The 24542-nt window shown below is 47.5% G+C and overlaps 1 protein-coding gene across 2 annotated transcripts in view; it reads left to right on the top strand.

Annotated features, from left to right (window-relative positions):
* ZFAT (zinc finger and AT-hook domain containing) overlaps positions 1-23889 on the top strand; it is a 224148-nt gene extending 200259 nt beyond the window's left edge. Inside the window, exon 16 of one of the 2 annotated variants that reach the window (XM_008069520.1) lies at positions 22971-23889. In XM_008069520.1, coding sequence (XP_008067711.1) covers positions 22971-23210 — 240 coding nt within the window. In that variant the 3' untranslated portion in view covers positions 23211-23889. The remainder of the gene's footprint in view (positions 1-22970) is intronic. The other variant, XM_008069521.2, reaches the window with a different exon arrangement.
* The last annotated feature ends 653 nt before the right edge of the window (positions 23890-24542 follow it).

The raw sequence follows: 24542 nt of genomic DNA, 5'->3' as shown, positions 1-24542 counted from the left end.
CCGCCCTTATCATAACCCTTACTATAAGGACTTTTCACACTTCTCACCTGCACATTTTGGTTGGTTGGTGAGGGTAGGCTTCTGCCTAACTAACTTTGTGGTACAACTTATTTGATCCTGGGGCTCTGCCAACTTTAATTATATCAAGCTCCCAATTACACACACAGGTAGCCTCTTAAAATATTCTCATGCTTCGCATTCTTTATAGAGCATTTAATCTCCTGTCACCGAACAGTGACCTTCAGTATGTAGTTTCAGAGACAGAAAATTAATTCAGGGTCTTGGCAATGAGTTACCCTCCCCTGCCACCCAATGCCAACTCTTGTTCTTTGTAGGCCTCCTCTGTTTTCCCCAAGCCACTCAAATCTTTTCTCTCTCTCTCTCTTTGTCTTAAGTAAAACTTTCAAAGATTCTTCTTCTGGCATGACTTCTGATGGCTGGTATTCCACACTGCATCCTCTCTCAAAACTCTTTTATTGCTTGCGAAACCCTCTCATGCCATAGTCGTTCCTGAAAATTCCATTTCTTTGTGAAATTTTAGAATTAAAAATATATCTGTGGCCATGTGAGACGTGGTCTGAAAAAATAATGATTTGCTATTCCACGATGGTGCTTTTCCCCCCATCTAACCCATCCTTAGCCAACTTGAGGAAGCTCTCTATTAAACTTCACTTCTCTCTTCCTTTCCCTAAACCCTCACTTTTCTACTAGTGTGTGCCGGGAAACTGCGGCTTTGGCTGGTGCTATTTGCAGAATCCCACTTGATTTGAGTTTCAATACTGCTGAGTTTTTTTACTGTTTGCTTGGTCCTATTTCCTGACCCTCTCCTCAGCTAGGGAAGGTGGGTTTTAATTGATTCCTCCTTCCTCTGCAGCATCCCCTGGGAAGTTGTCCTTGCTGGCTGAGATCACTCAGTCTGTTTCAGGCTTGGCGCCAAGGCCAGGGACGGAATAGCCCTGACAGGAGGAAGCCAGAACTGTCACCCCATAGGAGGAGACATGATGCAGCCCTCCTTGGTTTTGTCCTCGAATAGTTCTGCTTCAGGCTTGCCTCTGCTCTTCATTCCCACTGGAGCAGTAGCCTCCATCCCGGCCAAAAGAATTTCCCAAAACAAGAACTCTCGGCATCCCCTACCCTGCTTTTAACTCCTCCTCTCCATCCTGTGTCCCCATACGGTAGATGGTCCACTGAGCATTCCAGTGTCAGGCTGGAACCTGGGAGTTCCGCTGCTTCTCCCACCCCCACCTCTGACCTGTCAGCATACGCTGTGGGCTTCAGCTTCACAGCAGCCCAAACGGCCCCTCTGTCTCCCAGTGACTGCCTTCACCTAAACCCTCAGTACTCAAAATGTGGTGCCCGGGCTGGCAGCATCACAATCCAGAGCTTGTTGAAAATGCAGTCTCTGGCTCCACCCCAGCCTTCCTGAACCAGACCCTGCTGTTCCCAGCACCCAGGGGGATCCTGTGCCCATTAGAGTTCGAAAAGCTGTTAGCCGTCAGCCCCTCCCTGGCTCACAGAGCGCCCTTCTCTTTCCCACCTGCTGCGCTAAGATCTGGTTTTCACGTGGAAGACAGAGTGATCTTCTAGAAGTGTGATCATGCCACAGCATCCCTCAGTTACTTAGTAACTTAGAAGGGCTCCAGTAAACTTAGAAGGGCTCCAGTAAACGTAGACTAGACCCTTGCCGTGGCCGACAGGAACTCTGGCCTCCTCCCTCCCTTGACTCTCCTTCTTGATCATAGAGCGACAGCCTGTGGGCTTCTTTCTGTTCCCCTGGTTTTCTTCTTAGCTTCGGGCCTTTGCACCAGCTCTACCCTCTGCCCGGGATTCTCATCCCCGTTTCTTCCACATGTCTGACTTCTTGTCAGTGGCAAGCTCGTGGTGAGCCCCCTTCTGGCCTCTCAGGTCCACATGCCTCCTGTTCTCCAGAACCTGTGCATGCAGTGCACCATTGCTTTCTGATTGTGGCACGGTTGGCCCTAAAATAGGAAGATTTTAGCCAGGCAGGCTCAGGCTAATCTCATGAGCCCTGAAAGTAGAGAATTTCCGCAGCTGGTGGCCGATGTCAGAGCAATTAGAAGCAGGGAAAGGATTTGAGTTGTTTGAAGTCACTACCTTTGTGGTAATTTGTTAGACAGTAATAGTGATTGAATACAGTCACTGAATAGTCAAATGAGAAATAAAGCGCCCTTTTGTTAATATCAGGTATGTCTGCAGTATCCACAATGCAGGACTGTGGTCACGGGAAGGCCTGGAGGCATTTGTGGACTTCCTGTTTTCCCAAGAGTGGGAGTCCAGGCCCCAGGGGTAGCCCTAAGTTCACTCCCTGCCCCTTTCCTACCAAGTATAACAAGAGAGAAAGGGGTGGTAGGAAGCTCCAAGAAGACCTGCCCTGCCCATGCTGAATGTGGGAAGTGCAGGATCCAAGAGGAGTTGCTTCCACGTAAAAGCAAACACTCAGAGTAGCATGAACTGTGGGTCCCTGCTTGTCAAGACAGTCCCCGCCCATTAGGAGAGACCAGGCCAGACCCTGTGCTCTGCTTCCCCTGTGAAATTGTGGTCCTTCCGGTCCTGATGGGGCAGCTAGGGAGGGAATCTTCGCAGAGGGGCTAGAGCTCTCTTCCCCCTCAGTAGTGGTGAAAATGGGTGCCAGCAGGGTCAGGTCCTGGTGCGGGCCTTCCTCTGGCGGGCAGACTGTTGACTTCTTGTCATATCCTCACATGGTGGAAAGAGAGTGAGCTAGCTCTCTGGCCTCTTCTTAAAAGGGCACTAATCCCATTATGAGGCCTCTACCCTCATGACCTGATCACCTCCTAAAGGCCCCGCCTCCAAATACCACCATCACATTGGGGATTAGATTTCAACATATGGATATTCGGAGACACAGGCATTCAGTTCGTAATGTGGCACACAGATTTAGGACACACATAATGGGACACATGGATTTGGGACAAGGCTGAAGGAGTACGTTGAGTAGATCTTCCTACTCTGAGACAGAAGTACAAATAAAGAAATGTGGGTGTGTGATTTGATGAACAGGAGCTAGTGTCCCTCTGGAGTTTCAGCATTGGATCCTAGACTGTTCATTTCAACACCCGCAGAATGAATGCCAGAGCTTCCTTGGTGCTCAAAAGAAGAAAGGATTGCCAGTTTCTTTTTCTGTCCTTAGATCTGTTTGCTACTAATGAGCTTACCTTGATCCATTTGATAATTGATTTAAATGATTCATGTTTTGTTATGATACACATATCTTAGACAAACATCCAAACACTTTATCCCTGGGAGTTTGATTATTCTGCCATGGGTGAGGACTGTGGCTATCCAGGGAGGATACGATGTGGCTCCTGGCTGCTCAATTTTCCTTCCCCACTGGTTCTCCAGCAAGATTCCCCTGGAGTTTTACAGAGGGTTCAGGTCACTCATGTTAAAGGACAGCACGAGAAACTGCCAAGGGAGGCAGATTGTTGAATTAGGGGGAAAGAGTCTGCATCAGAGGAGGAAAGAAGCCAGGCGCTTCCTCCCCAGGCACATAGCGGGCATCCTGGGTGGCAGACGAAAGACAGGGCGTCCATCCTGGGCCCGTGGCCTTACCAAGCCCCTGTTCATTGGGCTGGCAAAACAGGAAGAATTGAGGAAGGCCAAGGCCTGCAAGGGTAGCAACTGGGGGTGATTTTGTAGGGACGTGGAGGATAGTTCTCTTGAGAACGTACAGAGGGAACTACTCTTAAACTGCAGAGGAGTATTTTGTTGAGAAGAAGAGAATGGGAAAGTCTTGCCTGACCCGGAGGGTTGCCTGTCTGTGCAGGGAGTGCCAGGTGGGGCAGGGGAAGGGAGTATAAGGAGGAGAGTGCCCCTGTGTGAGGCGAATGGCAAGGATGTCGGGCTCCCATGTGAGGTCTGGCACTGGATAAAATGGTCAGTGTACATGTGCTTAAAGGTCAACAAAGTAAAGTGTTATGCACAATAAACTTGTCTAAATATCACAAGATATTCAGAGGCAGCAAGAAGCTGCTACCTGCCTCCTCCTCTTCCACGATGAACATGCTCCGACCTGTCTCTCAGCACAGCTTTAAAATATCTCCTAGGGTCCTCGTTAGGATAATGCAATTCAGAATTTATTGAGCACCTACTGTAAGCCAGATATCATATGGACATGGTGTGGAGGGGGGTGTGGGAAGCACACAGGGGGCAGCTCAAGCATGTGGGTGTCTGCCCCAGCCAGGAGAGGGGGACGGGGCAGTGGACACCTCCTCCGGGAAGGACTGATAGTCCAGTGGCAATTGTGGATACCCACGTCTTACACACCCTTCTGCGCTAGGCACTGTTCTTCCATCTCTCTCCATCTCCACACACTCTCTGTACCACATTTTCCACAGTTCACAAGAGAAAGATTAATTTCTTTTTCTAGTCAGATGATTATTCAAACACAGCTATGCTATGCTTAGACTCCAGAGATGTGGGAGAAGTACAAGGTGTTCTAGTTGGGCTGGCCAATATGGAAACCTTTGCATAGAGACCAGGAGGAGGCCTGCAGTGCTCCTCTCTCCCTGTTTCCAGGCCCTTCTCTCACAACAAAGACAGCTGACTCTTCTTGCCCCGCATGTGGACAAGCCCGGGTTGCAGGTGGGGACCCGCTGGGCAGCAGATCTCTCCAGTGCCCTGGGCCTTGGGAACCAGGGTTGCAACTGTGTTGGCCAATATCGGAGTCTCAGTGTTCCAGAGACCCAGGAGACACACACAGGGGACAGGTGGAGACCGCCACTAGCAAGCAACCCTTACAACTTGAGCTTTGCACGGTGTATGGGATCTATATTTTTCAGAAAGGGAAAAGTATCTGCCGTCTACTTACAACCAAGAGAAAAACAGGATGGAGGAGAGGCCTCTTGCTGTCTTCTTCCATGAAAGATGTCTTGCCGACGCCGGGATGAATCATGGCCTTCCTCACTTCCCGTGCATTCTTCCCTTCTTAAAAGGCTTTAAATCTTTGCTGATGTGTGGAATGGTTCCTTCCTGCCTGTGAATATCTTCGAATATTTTCACAAGTTTCTTGCACATGATGCTCCCCCCACCCCCACTTTTTTGTGTCCTGCGTAGACACAGCTATATTTCTAGAGTTAGGAATTTATGCTGTTTTTTTACAAACCACCTTCATTTGTGTGCTTTCTTTCCCCTATAAATTCAGGTTCATATTTGCCATTTCCTTTGTTTCTGACTTTTACAACTCTTCTCTTCACCTAGGGTTGTGAAAGCAAATGTGCTTGCTCGTTAACCTTGTAAGATGGTTCTAGCCAGTCCCCCTTTTGAGAGTGCTGAAGGAAGCTGTTGCTTGGTTGTAATTTAAGCAGCGAGTGAAACCTTAATCGCCGAAAGAATAAGGCTTCTTCCCCAGAGCTTAAACATACACAGGGGAATATTTCACCTAAAAGAATCCACTGCAAAGTCTTTTTTCATTCTCATTGTTGGGTTGTGTTTGAATTTTTGTCTGCAGTCCTCTATTTCTTACCATATAGGGGAATTTGAGAATTTCTGAATGGAAGGGGTCTTAGAAGATGCTAGCCATCTGGGAGGAAATAATGGAGTGCACCCCTCCCCTTGATCTCAAGGTATGGAAGCAACTGAGAAATAAGGCATAAGGGAATCTAATGGTCATAGGAACAGCAGTTCTCTGGGAGAGTAAGAGGAATCGGAGCCATCTAGCCACAGGCAGAGCTGGACAACAGCAGGGCAGATCTTCTTAGGAGGGCAGGTTACTTGATGTAACAAGCAGGATCTCAACCCAACAGACCCAGTGCTGCCATTGAATAACAGATGTTTTTATACCATCCCTTTTACTTTCCTGCAATGAAATTCATAGATTCCTACACGTGCAGGACTTTAAAAGATCACACTAGTGTCCTCACTGAAATAACAAGAAGTAAGGGGAAAGTTGTTTATAATAAAATAATAGGAATTGGAGTATGTTAATAGTCAGTCATGACTGCATATCAGTCATGATAATGTGAGTGGCACCTCACCTCCCAGAAATGTCCACATCTTCATCCCCAGGACGGCTTGACATGGCAAGGGGGAATTAAGGTTGCAAATTAGCTGAATGTCAGATTATCCTGGACTGTTCAAGTGGGCTCAGTGTAATCCCTGTTGTCCTTAAGTGGGGGAAGAGAAAGGCAGAAGAGTCAGAACTGGAGAGATGACATCAAGAGGAAGATTCCACCTGCCATGGCTGGCTTTGAAGACAGAAGGAGGCCACAAGCGGAGGCATGCAGGAGGCCTTTCGAAACTGGAAAAGCCAGGGAAACACCTTGTCTCCTAGAATCTCCAGCCAGGAACACAGCCCTGCTGGCATGTTGCTTTTAGCTCAGCGAGGCCCATGTCAGACTTCTGAACTCCAGAACTGAAAGATGATAAATTTGTGTTGTTCTAAGCTACTAAACTTGTGGTAATCTGTTATAGCAGTAATCAGAAAATAAAACAGACACATGATGACGCAGTCACATGCTTGCTACTGAGCAGAGAATCCACTCTGGGTGCACCCGCTGCAAGCACAGGCTGAGAAGATCGAAACTGGGGGCGATTCACGTGCCATGAGCAGCACTGGTAATGCTGGGGGGCTTTCCTAAACAAAGTACCATCTTCCCCCACTGTCAACGGTAGTTGTTTTTCTAGAAAACCTCAGTACACAAAGTACTGTGGGTTTGTATGTAAAACAGGGTTGGGTTCTAAGTCCAGAGCATCATAAATAGGGTTGTTGTTGCTGTTGATTTTTAATCCTAGTGATTGGTGGGAAATTCGCAAGTCGTGAGACAGGGAACAATTCTTGGTTGTGTGGGACACTCTTATGCATTGTCACCCACACCTGCAACTTTTGAAAACATCTCTGTGGGCATTGGAGGGTTTTGCCTCTGAGATCCACTGGCTCCGTGCATGGTGGAAGAGGAGAGCTCAGGACAGAGGAGGACACCAAGATGGAGGAGGCTGAGCCACAGGCTTGTGTTTCTTCTCCAGCCCTGGTTGGAGCAGCTTTGAGAAGAGTAGGTGAGAAAGCAGGGAGGAAGGCAGGAGTTGCCTTCTCAGACTTCCGAATGGGTAGAAACTCTGCTTTATAGTTTAGGATTGCAAGGAGGGGGAAGAGCGGCCCCTCCTGTTAAGGGCGTCAAACCCAATGTCCCTCCTGAGTAGGAACCTCAGCATGATGCTCTTAGAACAGATATTTGAATAGCATTAAAGGTGGGGGAGCTCATTATTTTGGTTCTGGACAGCCCTCCACTATATTCTACAGCCTGGCTGCAGTCCTATCAGTCCTACCTGCCCCAGAACCACCAGTAAATCTGACTGTTTTGCATGCTGAAGGAACAGGCATTTTGGGGTCCTACATCTTCTCTTTTCTAAACCAGACATCCCAAAGTGTCCCAGCCACTTTTTCCAGAACTGGTCAGCCTTCTTGGAATCTTGTCTTTTGAGTCTTTAGTCCTCTTCAAGGTTGAACTCACCCGTGGACTCCAGGGATAGTCTGGAGCTGAGGGCCATTGAGAAGAGATTGAGATAGGACTTAGTCCTTCCTTCAATGAAGGGTAAGTGGCCTTTGACAGTGACCATGTTGACCATTCGCTCATGTTGAGCTGGGCACCACTTCTATCCCCTGGTTCTCCTTCATGCTCTCTGTTCTCAGATCCACTGCCTCCCATCCTGTATTTGTGGCATTAGGTGTTGAACTGAGGTACGGATGTTTACGCTGACCCACACACATGAGAAGTTGCTTAAGAACTCTGTGGTCAGACACAGTGAGGATCAGTGTGGCTTGGCCCTGGTGGTCCTATGGGGAGGGGAGGACTGGAGAGATCTGGCCTGCATTTCACAGTAGAACTGACTGGTCCCGTGATGCTTTGGACATGGAGTGCGTGCGGCAGGTGAATCAGTAAGATGCCTAAGCTTTTTGGCTTGAGAAGGTGGGTGGATGGTGGTATCTTTTCCTGAGAAGAGAATGAGGGAGGGAGGAGCAGACTGTGTGGGTGGGAAGTGAATAGTTCTATTTTGACTTCATTTACTTGGAGACAACTATTTGATACATCCCGGAGGGAATACGTTATGCATATTTGAGTTTCAGGGGAGAGGTCTGTTTGACATAAACTTGGGAGTCATCAACCTGAAAACAATATATGAAGTCATGAGACTGGCTGAGATGGTGAAGGGAGGGGATATAGATAGAGAGGAAAGCCCGCCCCCGGGGGATGCTGATTACTGGGGCATGGCACTGCTTAGAGGTCCAGAAGAGGAGGGGAATGAGAAGCAGCAGCCAGGGAGGCAGGAGGACCATGAAGAGAGAGCTGTGCAATGGGAGCAGTGAAGAAAGTGGCCAAGGGCGGGCCAGACACTGGGGCAAGCTAAGCCAAGTGCAGCCTGAGCTGTGACTGTTGGGCCTAGCCAGGGGATGGCAGTCATTGGCTCTCTGGACAAGACAGGAGCCTGGCTGGAGCAGGTTGAGGAACCGAAGAGTGTGGCGGCAGGTTGACGCTACTCTGTGGGTGTTCCCCATCCTTACACCATCTTAGACCCTGTCCTCTTTACTGAGTCTCAGCCCATCCTTGGCTTCCCTATCTCCAGTCTTTTTCTGCCTGACCTCCCTCATACCCATCTTCCACACTGCAGGAGAGTGAGCTTGGAGGTCTCTTCATGTCTCTCTTCTGTTCAACAGAGAGAGGAGCCCATTAATTTGAGAGTCAAACTATGATTCCTATAAGATCCTTCATGATCCGACCCCTGATCTCTTCATGATCTGACCCCTGATCTCTCTCTTTTTTTAAATTAAGTTTTATTTTATGATAGAGATGTGGGCTACAAGTGAGGATTAACTACATGAGTTGACTGCATGCAGGTGAAGTTTGGGATTCTAATCGGCCCTCACTCCCCCTGGTATAAGGCCAGGTATGCTTTGTGTTACATGCCCCTGCTCTCCTCCCTCCCTCATCCCCTAGCAGTGCCCAGTGACTGCTGGCTCCTCTCTTGTTCTGAGGTGATTAATGCTCAGGGCCCACTTAAGAGTGAGAACATGCAGTATTCCGTTCTTTGTTTCTGTGTTAGATCACTTAGTATGATGGTCTCCAGCTCCATCCAGTTTGCTTCCAGTCTATGATTTTGATCTTTTTTATGGCTGCGTAGTACTCCATCATGTGTATATACCACATTTTCTTTATCCAATCCACTTTTGATGGGCAGTAGAGTTGGTTCCATGGTTTTGTTATTGCAAATAGTGCAGCTATAAACATACATGTGTAGGTGTCTTTTTTGTAGAATGATTTATGTTCCTCTGGGTATATTCCCAGGACAGGGATTGCTGGATCATATGGAAGGGCAATTTTTAGCTCTTTTAGGAATTGCTATACTGCTCTCCATAGAGGTTGAGCTTGCTTGTTTTCCCATCAACAGTGTAGAAGCATTCCATTTTCTCTGCACCAGTGCCAGCATCTGTTGTTTTTTGACTTGTTAATGATGACCATCCTTTCTGGAGTTAGGTGGTAGTTTCTTATTGTAGTTTTGGTTTGTATTTCTCTGATGATTAGTGAGGCTGAGCATTTTTTCATGTGTCTGTTGACTATATGCTTCTTTTGAGTAATACCTTTTCTTGTCCTTTGCCCATTTTTTATTAGGATAGTTTTTTCCTTTCACTTCATTTGAGTTCCTTGTAGATCTTTGTCTCTTTACTCTCTTGATGGTTTCTGATGCTGTGCAAAAACTTTTCAGTTTGATGAGATCCCGCTTGTCTATCTTGAAGCTTTTATGACATTTGCTTTTGGGAATTTGGTGCCTATGCCAGTGTGCAAAAGAGCGTTTCCTATGTTTTCTTCTAGAATTCTTATTGTTTGAGGTTTTACATTTAATTCTTTGATTCATTTAGAGTTGGTTTTTGTATATGGTGATAGATAGGGGTCCAGTTTTATTCTTCTGCTTGTAGTTAGCCAATTTTTCCAGCACCATGTACTAAATATGGCCTCTATTCCCCAGTGGTTGTTATTGGTGGCTTTGTTGAAGATGAGTTGGTTGAGAGATTTTTTTACTTCCAGAATCTCTGTCCTGTTCCATTAGTCTATGTGCCTATACTTGTACCAGTACCAGACTGTTTTGGTTACTGTAGCCTTGTACTGAAGTTTAAAGTCTGGAAGTGTGATCCCTCCCTCCCACCTCGTTCTTTTTGCTGAGGATCATTTTGGCTATTCGGGCTCTTTTTGTTTTCATATGAATTTCTAAATTGCCGTTTCCAGGTCTGAGAAGAATGATGTTGGTAATTTGATGGGTATTGCATTGAATCTGTAGATTGCCTTGGGTAGGATGAACATCTTGACAATATTAATTCTTCCAATCCATGAGCATGTAATGTTTTTTTATTTGTTTGTGTCATCCTTGATTTCTCTGAGCAGTGTTTTATAGTTCTCAGTATAAAGATCTTCCACTTCTCTGGTTAGGTGAACACCAAGGTATTTCTTTTCTTTTCTGCTGGCTCTTGGAAATGGGATTGTGGTTTTTATTTGGTTCTCTGCCTGTTTGTTGCTGGTATTTAGAAATGTAAGTATCTTTTGTACATTGATATTTTTTTTTTTTTTAGAAAGCAGGATTTATTGAGAGGACAGAAAGACTTCCACAGTGGGAGGGTACCTGAGGGGGTTGCACTGCACATTGATTTTGTACCCTAAGACCTTACCAAAGTCAATTATCAGTATGCGAAGGATTTTGGCAGACTCCCTAGGGTTTTCAAGGTACAGAATCATATTGTCCACAGAGAGAGGTAGCTCAACTTCCTCTTTTCCTATGTGGATACCCCTGATTTCTTTCTTTTGCCTGATTACTCTGTCTAGGACTTCCAACATTATGTTGAACGGGAGGGATGAGAATGAGCATTCTTGTCTTGTTTCCTTTCTTAGCAGGGAATGCTTCCAACTTCTGCCCATTGAGCACAGTGTTGGCTATTTGTTTATCATATATGGCTGTTACTGTTTTGAAGAATGTTCCTTCTATGTCTAGGTGCTCAAGGGTTTTTATCAAGAAGGGATGCTGGATTGTGTCAAATGCCTTTTCTGCATCTAATGACATAATCATGTGGCTCTTGGTTTTACATTTGTTAAAGCACTGAATTACATTTGTGATCTTACAAATGTTGAACTAGCCCTGCATCCCAGAAACGAAGCCCTCATGGTTATTATGGTGGATGATCCATAAGATGGGTTGTTGGATCCGATTTGCTAGAATCTTGTTGAGAATTTTTGTGTCTATGTTCATTAAGTAGATTGGCCTATAATTCTCTTTCCTTGTTGGGTCTTTGCCAGGTTTAGGTATCAGTATGATGTTGGCTTCATAAAATGAGTTGGGGAGAGTGCCATCATTTTTGATTGCCTGGGATACTTTCAGTAAGATTGGTGTCAACTCTTCCTTATATATATATATTGTAGAATTAAGCTGGGAAGCCATCTGGTGTGGTGCTTTTTTTGGTGGGGAGAGTTCTTGTGACTGAATTGATTTCCCGGGTTGTTATTGATCTGTTTAGAGTTGCAGTTTCTTTTTGTTTCAAGTTTGGGAAGTTGGGTGATGTCAGAAAGTCCTCCATTTCCTTTAGATTTTCTAGTTTATTTGCATGCAGGTGTTTATAGTAATCTCTGATAAACTTTTGAATTTCTTCAGGGTCAGTTGTGACTTTGCCTTTTATGTTTCTGATTGTGTTTGTTTGGAGTTTCTCTTTTTTTAATCAACCTGGCTGGAGAGGTCTGACAATTTTAATTATCCTTTCAAAGAACCAGCTTTTTGTCTTGTTGATCCTTTCTATTATATTTTTGTCTTCTATATCCTGCAATTGTGATTTTATCTTGCTGATTGGGATTCTTCTGCTGAAGTTAGGATCTTGCCTTTCCAGCTCCTTTAGGTGTGATGTGAGATTTGTGATTGATTATTCTGTTTCTTGATGTGTGCATGCAGTATTATGGATTTTCCTCTTAACACTATTTTCATGGCATCCCAAAGATTCTTATAAGATGTGTCTTTGTTTTTGTTTGTTTTCAGGAATCTTTTGATTTCTGTCTTGATTTCCATGTTGACCCAGAAGTCATTCAGCAGCATGTTTTTTAGTGTCCATGTCTTTGTGTGTTCTTGTGGGAATCTTGTTGGTGGCAATATTATTTTTATTCTGCTGTGATCTGAAAAGATGCATGGGACTATTTTTATCTTTTGAAATTTGTTCACACTTGATTTATGTCCGAGAATGTGATCAATCGTGGAGCATGTTCTATGTGCTGATGAGTAGAATATATACTCAGTAGATGTTGGGTGGAGTGTTCTGTAGATGTCTATTAAATTCATTTGATTGAGGTCGAGTTGAGGTTCCGAATCTCCTTGTTAGTTTTTTTTTTTTTTTTTGCCTCAAAGATCTATCTAAAACTGTTAGTGGGGGTATTTAGGTCTCCAGCTATGATTATATGAGATTTAATGTCCTCTCTTGATTTAGTTAATAGATGTTTTATAAAATCTGGTGCTCCTGTGTCGGGTGCATATATATTTAGGATGGATATTTCTTGCTGGTGGATTGAGTCTTTTGCATTATGTAGTGTCCTTTTTACTTTTGATGGTTAGAATACTGCTTTGTTTGATATCAGAATAGCTATACCTGCCCTCTTCTGTTTTCTGTTCACAGAATAGCTACACCTGCCCCTCTTCTATTTTCACCTGAAAGATTATTTTCCAGTTTTCACTGAGCTTGTGGGTTTCCTTTGTAGTGATACAAATTTCCCGGAGCCAGCAGACTGTTGGATCATGCTTATTTATCCAGTTTGCCACTCTGTGTCTCTTCTGTGGTTCATTTAGTCTATTCACATTTAAATTGATTATTGAAATGTGAGTTTATCTCTGTCATAGGGCTCTTCTGGGGTTGCTTTGTTTACTTTTTACTATTGTATTTATATATGTGTGCATTTTCATTTTTGTGAGGGTTCTGTAGCTCTGTTAACTCTGTGCTTGCCTGTACTTTGTTATTGGTATGACCATTCTTTTTTTTTTTTTTTTCATCTTAAGTGTCTTCTGAAGGACTAGTCTGGAGGTGACATATTCTCTTAGGGATTGGAGGTCTAGGAATGACCTTAGTTCTCTATCACTAATGAAGCTTAGCTTCGCAGAGTAGGAATTCCTGGCTGGAATTGCTTGTCTTTAGGAATGTTAAAAATTGGACTCCATTCCCTTCTGGCTTGTAGTGTTTCTTCAGATAAGTCTGGAGCAATTCTAATTGGTCTTCCCCTGTAGGTAGACTGATCTTTTTCTCTTGCTACCTTGAGTATTTTTTCTTTCATGCTTATTTTCTGAAGGCGGCTTACTGTGTGCCTTGGAGATGGTCTTCTCACATGATACTTTGCGAGGGTTCTCTGAATCTCTTGTGCTTGGATGGCCACCTTCCTGGCAAGATGTGGGAAGTTTTCTTGAATGACCTCATGGAATGCTTGTTCCATGGTGTTTTCTGTTTCCCTTTCTGCTTCAGGGATACCAATCAGGCATAGATTTGGCTTTTTGATGACCTCTCTGGTCTTACATTTCCTTTTCTATCTCTTCCCTCTCTCTTTCTATGTGCCATCTATCCTTAATCTCATTACATGTGTGAGGCCATTGGGCTCTTGCTGTGTCCTCTGCCTGGCTCACTTTCCTATCTCTTTACACCTTTTCCTCATTCTTCTGTGAAGCCTGTAGTGTTCAAGACCAGGGTTGTTGTCTTCAGGAACCATTCCTGACACTGGCTGCTCCCCACCTTGGCTATCCAGGTTAAGCCCTCTGTCCACCTCTCCCACTGGACCACATCTCAATTTGGGGCAGAGATTGTATCTGTGCTCATGGTTCTATTTCCACCCTCCATCAGAGTATCTAACACATGCTAAATTATCAGTAGAACAGAGGAGAGCACCCAGAAGTCATCTGAGGCTTACATGGGTATCCAGCACATGAGAAATATGACATTCCAAAGCAGAGTGGGTGGCTTGTCAGAGATAGTATATTCCATAAGTGGCCCACCATTCAGCAGCGTCCAAACACAGAGGCCACTTTATGTTTGTCTTACCGAGCAAGTGCTGATATTATGTAACTGCATGTCCCACCTCCAGCTGGGGAGAGGTGACGGCTTTCCAGACTAGCAGGCCACAGCAAACACTAACCCTTCAGACCTGTTCTCGACTTTAAAACTTGCTTTCTACCCATCTTCCGATGTCTCAGTCACTTCTGGCCCCAGCAAACTTTAACCTACTGCACATCGGCCAACTTCACTGGGATGAGGGCCAAAGCATGATCAGCAGAGCCTGTTTACCCATGCGGGGGCTCCATCAGGCAGGGCCTTCAGAAGTCAGACTTCCACTCTTCCTTTAATATCCGCCCTGAAGTAGTGTCTGAACTGCTCCTGTGGCATTTTCTGTGTTCGTTCTCTAATATAACTTTCTCTTATTCTTGTGGGTTCTCAGAATGGAAGCCCTGGTAGAGCCTCTTCCCTCTCCCCTCTAGTCAGCTGTGCCTTATTTAGTGGTTATTTGAGCAAGTTCAGCACATTTCATGAGGGACTTCCACCCTGCTTTCTTTATCTCAGTGATTCATTCAAGAAGCAAGGGTTCATTATTTACCATTCGCCATGTGTGGCCAGGCTTCCAGCAGGCAAGCAAGGGCAAGAGTTAGACTGTACCTTCTCAGAGGGGTGTCAAGGGATGGTTGGAATCCAGTGGGGTTGGGGTCTTACAGTTTCAACATAGGCTTGTATGAGAGTATGAGAGTGCTGGCTGGGATGCCTGGGGGCTTCCCAGAGGAGAGGGCACAGATCTGAGTTCACAAGGGCAAAATGGGACTTTTGGGAAAAGGCCGAGGGTGGGAACTCCAAACAGTTGGAGCAGCATGCGTGGAAGTTCAGAGATGAGAGAGAACATGCGTGTTTAGGAATCAGATGGATGTGGAGGTAAGCAGACAGGCAGGGGCCAGGGTAGGAAGCACGTTGCCCCATCTAATGGGGAACTTGGGCTTTGTCCCAAGGATTACAGGACACTGAATATTAAAGAGAATCAACTCGAAAGACTGTGGGCCTTGGCTTTAAACTCCAGAATCACCTCTTACCAGCTGAGGCCTCTTTTAACCCTCTGAGCCTCTCCTTCTCAAGGAAATATGCCCTGCCTTCGTCACAGGGCTCTATGAGATGTGCATGAGATAAGGGATCCACAAACACTCAGGTGCTTGCCGATTAAGGTCATTATGAGAATTGACCATGATACAGAGAGAGCAGGTAGGGTCATAAGATCACAGAGAAAGTGGAGAAGGAAGCGTGAACAAGAAGAGTGTTCTGCCTGCAGGCCTATGTTGAATTTTAGAGATGGAGATTGCGCACAGCCACAAGAAGAGAGACGGACACAAAGCCATGCCCATATTCATGTGCTTGTACAAGTGCACATTCACATACACATATGTGCACATTTTACATATACAAACGCACCCATTAACCTGCACATGCATGCATGTCCATGTATACATATGCAAATATGTGTACACATACGCACGCCCATATAGTCACACACATACACGCAAGTATTCTTGCCATACCCTTACACACACATACCCCCCACCCCTTACACATACTGCCTGCCTGTCTCCTTGTAGGAGTTTGGTTCTCGTCTTTGATTCTTTACATCTCCCATGACCGGATTCATTAAGTCCTGCCCATCATGGATGCTCATACATTCTGTGTGTTGATGATCTTGACAATGGCCTTGTTCTCCTGGTGGCCTTCTGAGTCCCTTCTGCTTCCCCTGAGGCACAGAAGGCCGGATTTGGCTCTGGGGCTGACTCCCAGCCGAGAACTAATCCTGAGAACAATGGGAGTGCTAACAAAAGGAGAATAAAGAGAGGTTTCTCTGTTCATTTCCTGGGCCACAGCCCCAGGTGCCTTCCCTTTCAAGGACCTTAATGACATCTGAGAGAGGGCTGTTCCCCAAGACACACTTTAATAAATAGGAACCCAGTTCAATTTATTTAAAAATGAATTTGAAATGTGAAGGATGCCTGAAGCGAAACGACCTCCTGGTGGTAGCGCCAGCCACGGTGGCAGCGATGATGGTGGCGTTTCCTTCCCTGAAAAACATAAAGGATGGTTCCTGTCCTAAAGAGACCCTCCAATGAGAATTTCCAAAGTGAAGGCCATTCATCACCCTTCCAGTGCCCAGAGAGAGTCCTGGGCTTGCGGGAGAGTTTGGGAATGTGGGCGGCATCTCATTGGGGGCGTGTTGGTGGCAGCTTCATTCCAGAGGGTTATAAGCTCAATGCGTGTTAAACAGACGCCACCCCATTACATGTCATTCTGGTTTCATTTTAGGGCCAAAAGAGGTTTTATTTCTTTTCTTTTATTCAGTATTTATGTGCTGAGAGCCAGGTTCACATAATTTGCTAGGTTTGCCCTTGCCCGACTAAAACCTGGAAATCTCCGTGCCCATCAGGACAGAACCCATGGACAGGAGCATGGCCTGGGTCCACGGCACAGGCACTTTGGGGGCCCCAGGGGGTTCTTTGCTGCACAGTGTTTTGAAAACTGTGATGCAAATGTGTGTTGTTTGTTATATCCTACCAGCAGTGTTTGAAAATGTTACTTTAAATACCCAGCTAGTGAGAACACGCCCTCTTTTCTCTCTGCTGTCTCTGTGGGATTCAGGGAGAGTCAGCTCTTTCTTCTCCTAATTAGCCTTTGTTTGTCATATTTTGTTGTCCTTGAGTGCATCTTGGAGCTGTTTCAGTGTCTCAGGAGGGCTTGTTTTTGGTGCAGTCTCTGACACAGAAGGACACGTGTTAGGGGATTGGGTGTCAGAGGGTGAGGGGCCAACTGGGGTGAAAGATCAAGTGCTGTCCTGAGACAGGGGCAACCCCAGGCACCCTTCCCATGGGCCACTGCTTTCCCTATGGACTTTGTGTTTGGCAAGTGTCAGAGGCACCACCCACTCGGGTGAGCGGTGCTTTCAGAGGAGGAGACATCCTCCTTGTCTCAGTGGGCTTCCCGGCACTTTGGGGAGCATCTGTTTCTGTGTCCATTAGTGCGTGCTTATTAGAGAAGTAATAGAAGTGTGAAAAAAGATTGTGCCAAGACAAAGGGCAGGAGGCTAGTGGGAGATTCAAGAAGAAGGTGTGTGGCCCCAACACTGCAACCTCTTGACCATGCCCTGAGCTATGGACCGTGGCCTGGGCTGCTGCTTCCATGTCTGTCAGAGGCACAGAAGCCTGGGAGAGCAACGGTGTGGCCTGCACTGAGCTCTCAACAGCCCAGCAGATGGGCAGAGACCCCGGGGCAGCCTCTCATTCTCTGCTCTAAAGCGGGGACACTAAGGCCTCCTAGGCTGTTGTAAGCTCAAAATGCACAAATATGTGTAAACTGTTTCACACATCTGACACGCAGGTTAGCACTTATTATCATTACAGATCATAATCTCAGAGCCTCATAGTGCTTCATTGTCATCATATGTTTACTGCTCTCTGTTCATTCAATAATAATCCCAAGGAAAATTCACCTAGTGTTCGCCCCTGGGCCAGGTGCCAAGTGGACGCTCTGGCTGTGTCCTCCTGGTATCCAGAATGCTTTGTGGCTTGGCGTGAAGCTGCCCGGTGCAGGGTGGGGAGTTTTGCGGAACAACAATCAGAAAAGCTGGGCTTTGCTTCTGGCAGTGTGGCCCTGGGCAGTTTATTTCCTCTGAGCCTTGGCTCCTCCCCTATAAAGTAAGGGATTGGGCCTTCAGGACTTTTGGAAGCAAAGGGGGTGTCTCGTCCATGGCCAGTGTGCTATCTCCCCACTTTCACATCACCTGGGCTGGCTCTGGTCATACAGAGTTTGAAGCAAGGCCAGGCAGCAGCTGGACATCCAGATGCTTCTCTTTATCCTCACTTCCAGGTTCCACCCGTAGACAGTTATACAGCTATCACCAGCGCCTACGGTGTGCCTGCCGAGAGCATGGCACTGGCTGGGCATGAGGAGCCAGGGCTGTGCAGAGACAGACTGTAGGACAAAGCCCATGTACGATGGCTTGCAGGGCACCCTGGGAGCACTGTGGGAGAAGCAGTGCCAGACCCATCTTCCTCAAGGAGCTGGGGGGACTTCTGGGATTTTTTTGAATGTTGGGTGGAGGGAGAAAGCTTAATCCTTCAGGGATGTGTTTTTTTAAAAAATGGGGAGAGGAGCTAGAGGAGAAGGCAGGACAGGCAGTGGAGTGGGGAGAAAGCAAGACAGTGAGGCAGTTGGTCAGAGTCACAGCTGCTGCCTGGCATTCAGCAATGTTTCCATCGACATTTGCAGGGCAAGTGGACAATGAGGGGTTAAAGCCAGGGAAGAGATGAGGGGTCACGTGAAGAGAGCCCCACCAAGTACCCGGTTCTGACAGTGATCTAGTCTAGATTCCAGAAGAACACCGGAGACAGGCAGAACGGCAGGACGCAGCGCCTGATTTAGTGAATAATTTGTACAGTCCCACGGGTTAAGGTTTTCTATTAAGCTATCTATGCTGCTAATAATTTAGCTGAAAGATGTGTTAGATACAGCATTTGGGGAAAATGGAGTACCCATCTCCGGGGATAATGACACTGTGAAAGCCATATTATTTCTACTCCAGAGAACAATTTTAAGCCTCTGCTAATAGATTAAGCTACAAGAGTGATCATTTTGAAGAAAGAGACTGGTTGAGAATTACACAGCCAGCTGTAGTCTGATTAGGATGGCTAGAGAGCGATAATTTGATCCTATCAATCCATGACACGGACGCCTAAACCAGCTGAGGAAGGTCTCTGCACTTGGGGTCACACGGACTAAGGTCCCGCTTTTGCTACTTTCCAGCTGTTTGCCCTTCAAAGAGTCACTAAACCGCTAGGACAGTGTCCCCATTTGTAAAATGGAAACAGAAATGCCCAAGCCACACGTCATTGTAGGCGAGTGATTGGGATGAGGTATGTGAGCATGTGTTCAATAAGCTACAAGGGGCTGGTGGAGGCCTGGGAACAGAGGATGGGGATGGGGGCAGCGTTTATAGAAACCACAGAAGAGTGAACGGCGTGATCCTGTAACACTTGACACGCACGGCAGCGCGCTCTCACTATTCATCCTTTGAGGCAGCCTTCGCATGTTGGCTCTGTCAGATGGGGCATCTGCATGGGCAGCGTCTGCAGGGCTGGCGGAGTCACTCGCGAACACTCAGGAGAGCATCCGCGAGGCCCAACAACCGGCGATCTTCAGAAACCTGAGGTCGCTGTTAGAGATGTCATGGATACTCGGTAAAATGACAGTGCAGCAGCACGCAGCCCCGTTACTCCCGTGCTGACTGCGAAGACTGCTTTTGGCAGGATTTGCGTGAAATACCCACTTACCATCATCTCCATCACCTTTTCTGGTGATATGCGCCCAAAGCATCATGTTTGGAAACTGTTGTCCTCTGATAATTAGCAGTGGCTGCGTCTAGAGATGATTCTGTTGGACAAACCCTGGAGACTGAAAGTGGAAAAAAACCCAATGCATGGAGAAAGTGTTATCTTCAAATAGACTTAATACGTAGAAAAGGTACTAAGGGCAAATACATGCGAGTCTTTAGAGGGACAGTGAGAGAAGCAAAATGCTCAGGAAGTCTTCTCACGTTAGGCAAGTTTGGATTCATGGAGTACCCCCTCTTGGGTGACGCAGGGCCCCTCTCTGAAAACCTTCGATGTCATCCTTTGTAAAATAGAGGCTCAGTCTCTCAGCTGATGATCATGGCTCTTCAAGATTGGACTCAAACTTCATTTCAGGCCTCACCTACGACTTTTCCCCAACACACCCTCCCTCTTGCGACCTATACACTTGTTCACGCATCGTTAGAGAAATATCCCTGAGCACCGTGAGCGTGCAGATGAATGTGAGGACAGGAGCTCAGGAGTGAGGGCTGGAGTCTCGGGCTTAGCCAGGAGCAGAAGTGCCTGAGTGGCCTCAAGAAGAAGTCGAGGATGGAGACCCAGGGATTCTCCAGGCCTTGGGTGGGCAAAAGAGAAGAGCTGTGAACGACCCTGGAATCTGGGAGAGGCTTGTAACAGAGTCCAGTGGAGGGAAGGAAGGCTGTGGAAGTTGCCAAGAGGGCGTCTCAGGGAGCAAAGCTGCGTCATTGTGGGTCTGCAGTGTTGAATGGCAGAGAACGTTGTGGAGAGGTGAAGATGGAACTCTGCCCAGTGGGTTTGGCAACTGGGAGGAGGTGGCCGGCAGCCTTGTGCAGGCTACAGGGCACACGCCTGCTCTTGGCTCACGTCTTCTCTCTGCCTGCAGTGGCTTTTTTCACCACAGACTTGCTGTGGCCAGGCCATCTTCCATGATGTGGCCTCCAGACCCTGATGCATCAGAGTTATTAGTCCATCGTTGACCTTCAGTCCAAGCCGTTGGCCTCTCCTTGGGTCTTTCTGTGCCTGCGGGTGATGGCTACATCCCAGGTCGTGGAGAGACCTCCCGCTTCTTCCTAGGGAAGCCCTGAGAACTTGGGGCATGCCCACTGTGCTGCCATGGAAAGGGCAGCCGCAGCCCCTGTTCCTACAATGCCTAGCCGGGGCACTGTTCTCCTTGGCCTTGGCAGTAATTTCAGCCCCTGTCTATACTCACGCATTGTGGTGTTGGAGTAAAAAGGACAGGAATTGTTAGCCAGTGGAACATTTCTGTCAGTGGATGCTGCCTCTTTAGGTTTCAACTTCAGTGACAGTCACTACGTCCAAATAATGGCGTCACGTCCCAGAGTCGATGTTAAAGCTCATGTATGGGTTGATCGCACCATAGTTTTTGTGTGGTCTGTTTACCTGCAGTGTGGAGGGCTTCCTTGCACACATGAGGCCCTGAGGACCTGGGCATTAATCTTCCTCATCCCCTCACTCTTTCCTTTGGGTAGAATTTACTGACAATTAACAGGAGAAAGGATTTGTTGTGATTCCCTCCCCTTTCCAATCCTCTGTCAGGCACTCTCTTTCAAAGGGAAATAAATCAATATTTACTTCTAAAGTCCTGGTTCATGGTACATTTTCCCAGTTAAATGAAATTGAAACAAACAGTAAAAAGAGAAAATAAGAAAAGGTCTCAGTTCACTCTAAAAAAAACAAAGCAGGCTAAACGTATTAATAGTTTCCACTCAGAACAGCTTCCCAGGTCCTGGTGGATTCCATCAGCTCAAGTGAAAACTTCCTTCCGGTCCATCATGTTGGCGTCTCCAGAGCCCACCCCAGAGGAGCCTCTTCCATTTTTCCCTCTGAATCAAACATGACCCACCTATTGACACAGTCCTCCTTGCTCACAGCGACTGGAATAATCACAGGGTCAGAACAAGACCCTCCAAGGCAGTTGGGCCCTCCCCAGAGAGCACATGGAGGCTGACAGGGCAGGGAGTGGGGAACCACCCAAGGCCAGATGCAAGCAGAGAAAAGAATCAGAAGCATCACAGATGGATCTCGCAGAGCCTGCTTTAGCATGCCTGCCACTCTGCCATCTCCTGTGAATCATCGCTCCTCCTCCTCTGTCTGCCTGGAACCCATTCCCATGCCCCCTTGGGACCCAGGCCCTCGTGGCCACTCTGCCGGCCCTGCACTGGCCACCCCCGCCGGAGCCTTGCAACTCTGCAGCACAATGATGCTCTCTGCTTCATGCCTGTCCCATGAGACTTGGCCTTTTGGGGGACTGATTTTTCACCATACTGCTGCCCGAATGCCTGGTGTGGTATCTGGCACCTAGTTTGCTGTGTGCCAGGCATTGAGCTTGGCTCTGGGAAAACAGCTATGATCAGACAGGCACAGTCCTGCCTCGTAGAGCTTATAGTCTAGTGGTAGCTGATAGGATGACAGAAAGCTCTGTGGAATGAATGAATGAGTAATTGCCATGCCATAATACCTTCCAGATAGTAGGTGTTTAATAAAGTGTTGTTGAATGAAGGAATTGAAAGGGCAGTGATGTTATTAAGCACCCACTTTGCAAGCAGAGTCTCCTTTAATTCTCCCAGCATTCCTCTGAAGTAGACATTTGAGTGTCTGCTTTACAGATGAGAAACCTAAGGGTTGCAGGGAAAAGTGCATCTCCCAGGCCTCAGAGCTAGTCAGTGGTGGCACTGATGTTTGAAGCCCAGTTCGTGTAGAACATGGCTGTTTCCAACTTGCCATTCAGACCCACCTGGAAATGCATCAGTCTCTCAGGCATCCTTCTGGGAACCGGAGGACTCTCTCTTTCTCATGCTTAACAATTCCGGGCCCCTTTGCTTTCCTCCTGGGTTTGTTTTTTAACCCTTCATTTATTTTTGCAGCGGCTCTGGAGTCTCAACTCTTTCAAAGTCTTTCCCATGTCTTTTGCTTCTCTTCTTAAGATCAAAGACAGTTGATATTAAAAACAGCCCAGAGCTGACAGAGTCAGGGATGTGGGGCGCTAGCACCAGCTGGAATCTGGTCTTGCCTGGAATCTGCCATCTTGAAGCTACAGAGAAAGGCCTGGCGGTAGAATTCACCAGGTCCCATCCACTGCCGGATGCCCCAAGGACTCTCTTGCCTGACTGTGTGGCAGTGAGTTTCTACCAGCAGGCCTCGACCTCAGGTGTTAAGGCATTCTTGTTGATGGACAGTGACACCTGGGGACAACCAGGACTGCAGGGCATCTGTTCCTCCCCAGGATGGTGTAGATCATCATATAGGGATGAGCTTCCCGAGTGTGTGACAGGTAGCGAGCCCAGGATAGACCTAGTGCTTTTCTCACTGCCAAATGGACCAGCTGTAAGTTTCCAGGGACCTCACCCTCTTGAAACTGTTGCAGTAAATAACCCCCACGGTGCCTTCAACCCTCATTCTCTAAAAACCCCACATCTCCTAGAAGACCAGGAGGTTTGAACTTGGTTTCACCATTTGCCCCGTCAGCGGCAGTTGTGACTTTGTCGTTCGGCTGGGCCTGGAAGTAGGACCTATGTGACCTTTCTCCTGCCCGCCCACAGGTCACCGATGAGGAGCCCAGCGCCAACCACACGGTCATGATCCAGGAGACCCTCCAGCAAGCCTCCGTGGAGCTGGCCGAGCAGCACCACCTGGTGGTGTCCTCCGACGACGTGGAGGGCATCGAGACGGTGACCGTCTACACGCAGGGCGGGGAGGCGTCGGAGTTCATCGTCTATGTGCAGGAGGCCATGCAGCCCGTGGAGGAGCAGGCTGTGGAACAGACAGCCCAGGAACTCTAAGGGACACGCAGTCTCGGACGGCCTGGAAAGGACAGGGCCGCCCGGCTCTGCGGGCACCCAGGCGGGGAGGCCATGGGGCCACCCGGCCCGTGGAATGGGCTCTCCTCTGCCCTTCCTGCCCTGCAACCTGATGGGACTCTCCTCTTTCTGCTCCGGGTAGGCAAGGCAGTCGGCATCACCAGCAACACAGGACCCCATCCCCAGTGTAGACACATACCCCCTCACCCTGTAGTCATCCTTCCAGAAAGCTCCCCCGCACATGCCCCCACCACATCACCCCTTGCTTTAAGATGCAGACAGAGACTTCCAGTCCCCATCAGCATCTTCTCTGAATCACAGCCCCCTGCTCCTCCACCCCATCTAGGTGCCGAATCTTCATCTGGGACCGCCGTGCAGTCGGGCGAGAGGGAGACAGCCATCACAGAGAAAGTGACCTTATGGGTTTTTAATCACCGCTGGGCGGGGTGGAGGGGGAGAGTTTTCCTGGCTTTATCTACAAAGTCCCACCTCCCTGAGTATCAAAGGTGCTTAGTATCCAGTGAAGTAACTATGATTCACCCCATCACAGTGTCTCGTCTTCCCATCTTGGAATTCTTTTGCTTTTCAGAAAAATGCACTTTTCACTATTCACCTCCCATTCTAAGGAGGTGAGATGGACGGAATAAAAGCGTTTCCTGCCCTGGTATGTCAGTTCCTTGGTTAGGCGGGGGACTTAGCATTTCCCCTTCCCAAGCCGACCCTTTGGAGCTGGGGCCCACCCAGGACCACGCCATCCGAGACCCAGGCCCTTAAACACAGGCGATGATGCTTTTCCCCCCGCTTAAGCATTTAGGTTTGCTCTGGAAACTTGTTGAGGTTAACCATCTTACCTTTCGTTTCTTGGCACGCAGCACTTGATTTGCAGCCAGCCAGGAAGGGGCCATGCCCTTGTCTCCACTTTGTATCTGGGAGGAGCAATAAACTGACAATCAGAAGCCTTCATGACCCAGCACTGTTTGACTGAGATTTCTAGTCTGGGTGCTCATGATCAGTTCTGCATGTTTTGAGCCCCAGCTGTATGCACAGTGTTGGGGCATAGAGCTGAGTCTTTCTACACCCTGCCTTGACCTGGGGTCTCTTGACGTCTTTGCCCATCTGACTCCCTGAGGTCAAGATTTATTTATTTTTATTTTTTTATTTGTTTAAGTTTCCAAGCAGTTTATTTAGAAAGTAAATAAGAGAGAAAGAAGGAGAGAGAGAGAGGAGATTCACCTCCCCAAGGTAGGGGAGGGGGTCAAAGCTAAGAAAACATGGCGGCTATAGCTCCAAGAGCCACATGGAGACAGCAGAGTT

The sequence above is a fragment of the Carlito syrichta genome, unplaced genomic scaffold, assembly GCF_000164805.1.
Source record: "Carlito syrichta isolate Samal-C Ts95f unplaced genomic scaffold, Tarsius_syrichta-2.0.1 Scaffold312078, whole genome shotgun sequence".
NCBI lineage: Eukaryota > Metazoa > Chordata > Mammalia > Primates > Tarsiidae > Carlito > Carlito syrichta.
The sequence above is the reverse complement of the archived record's forward strand: the minus strand, read 5'-3'. Positions and strand labels throughout refer to the sequence as shown.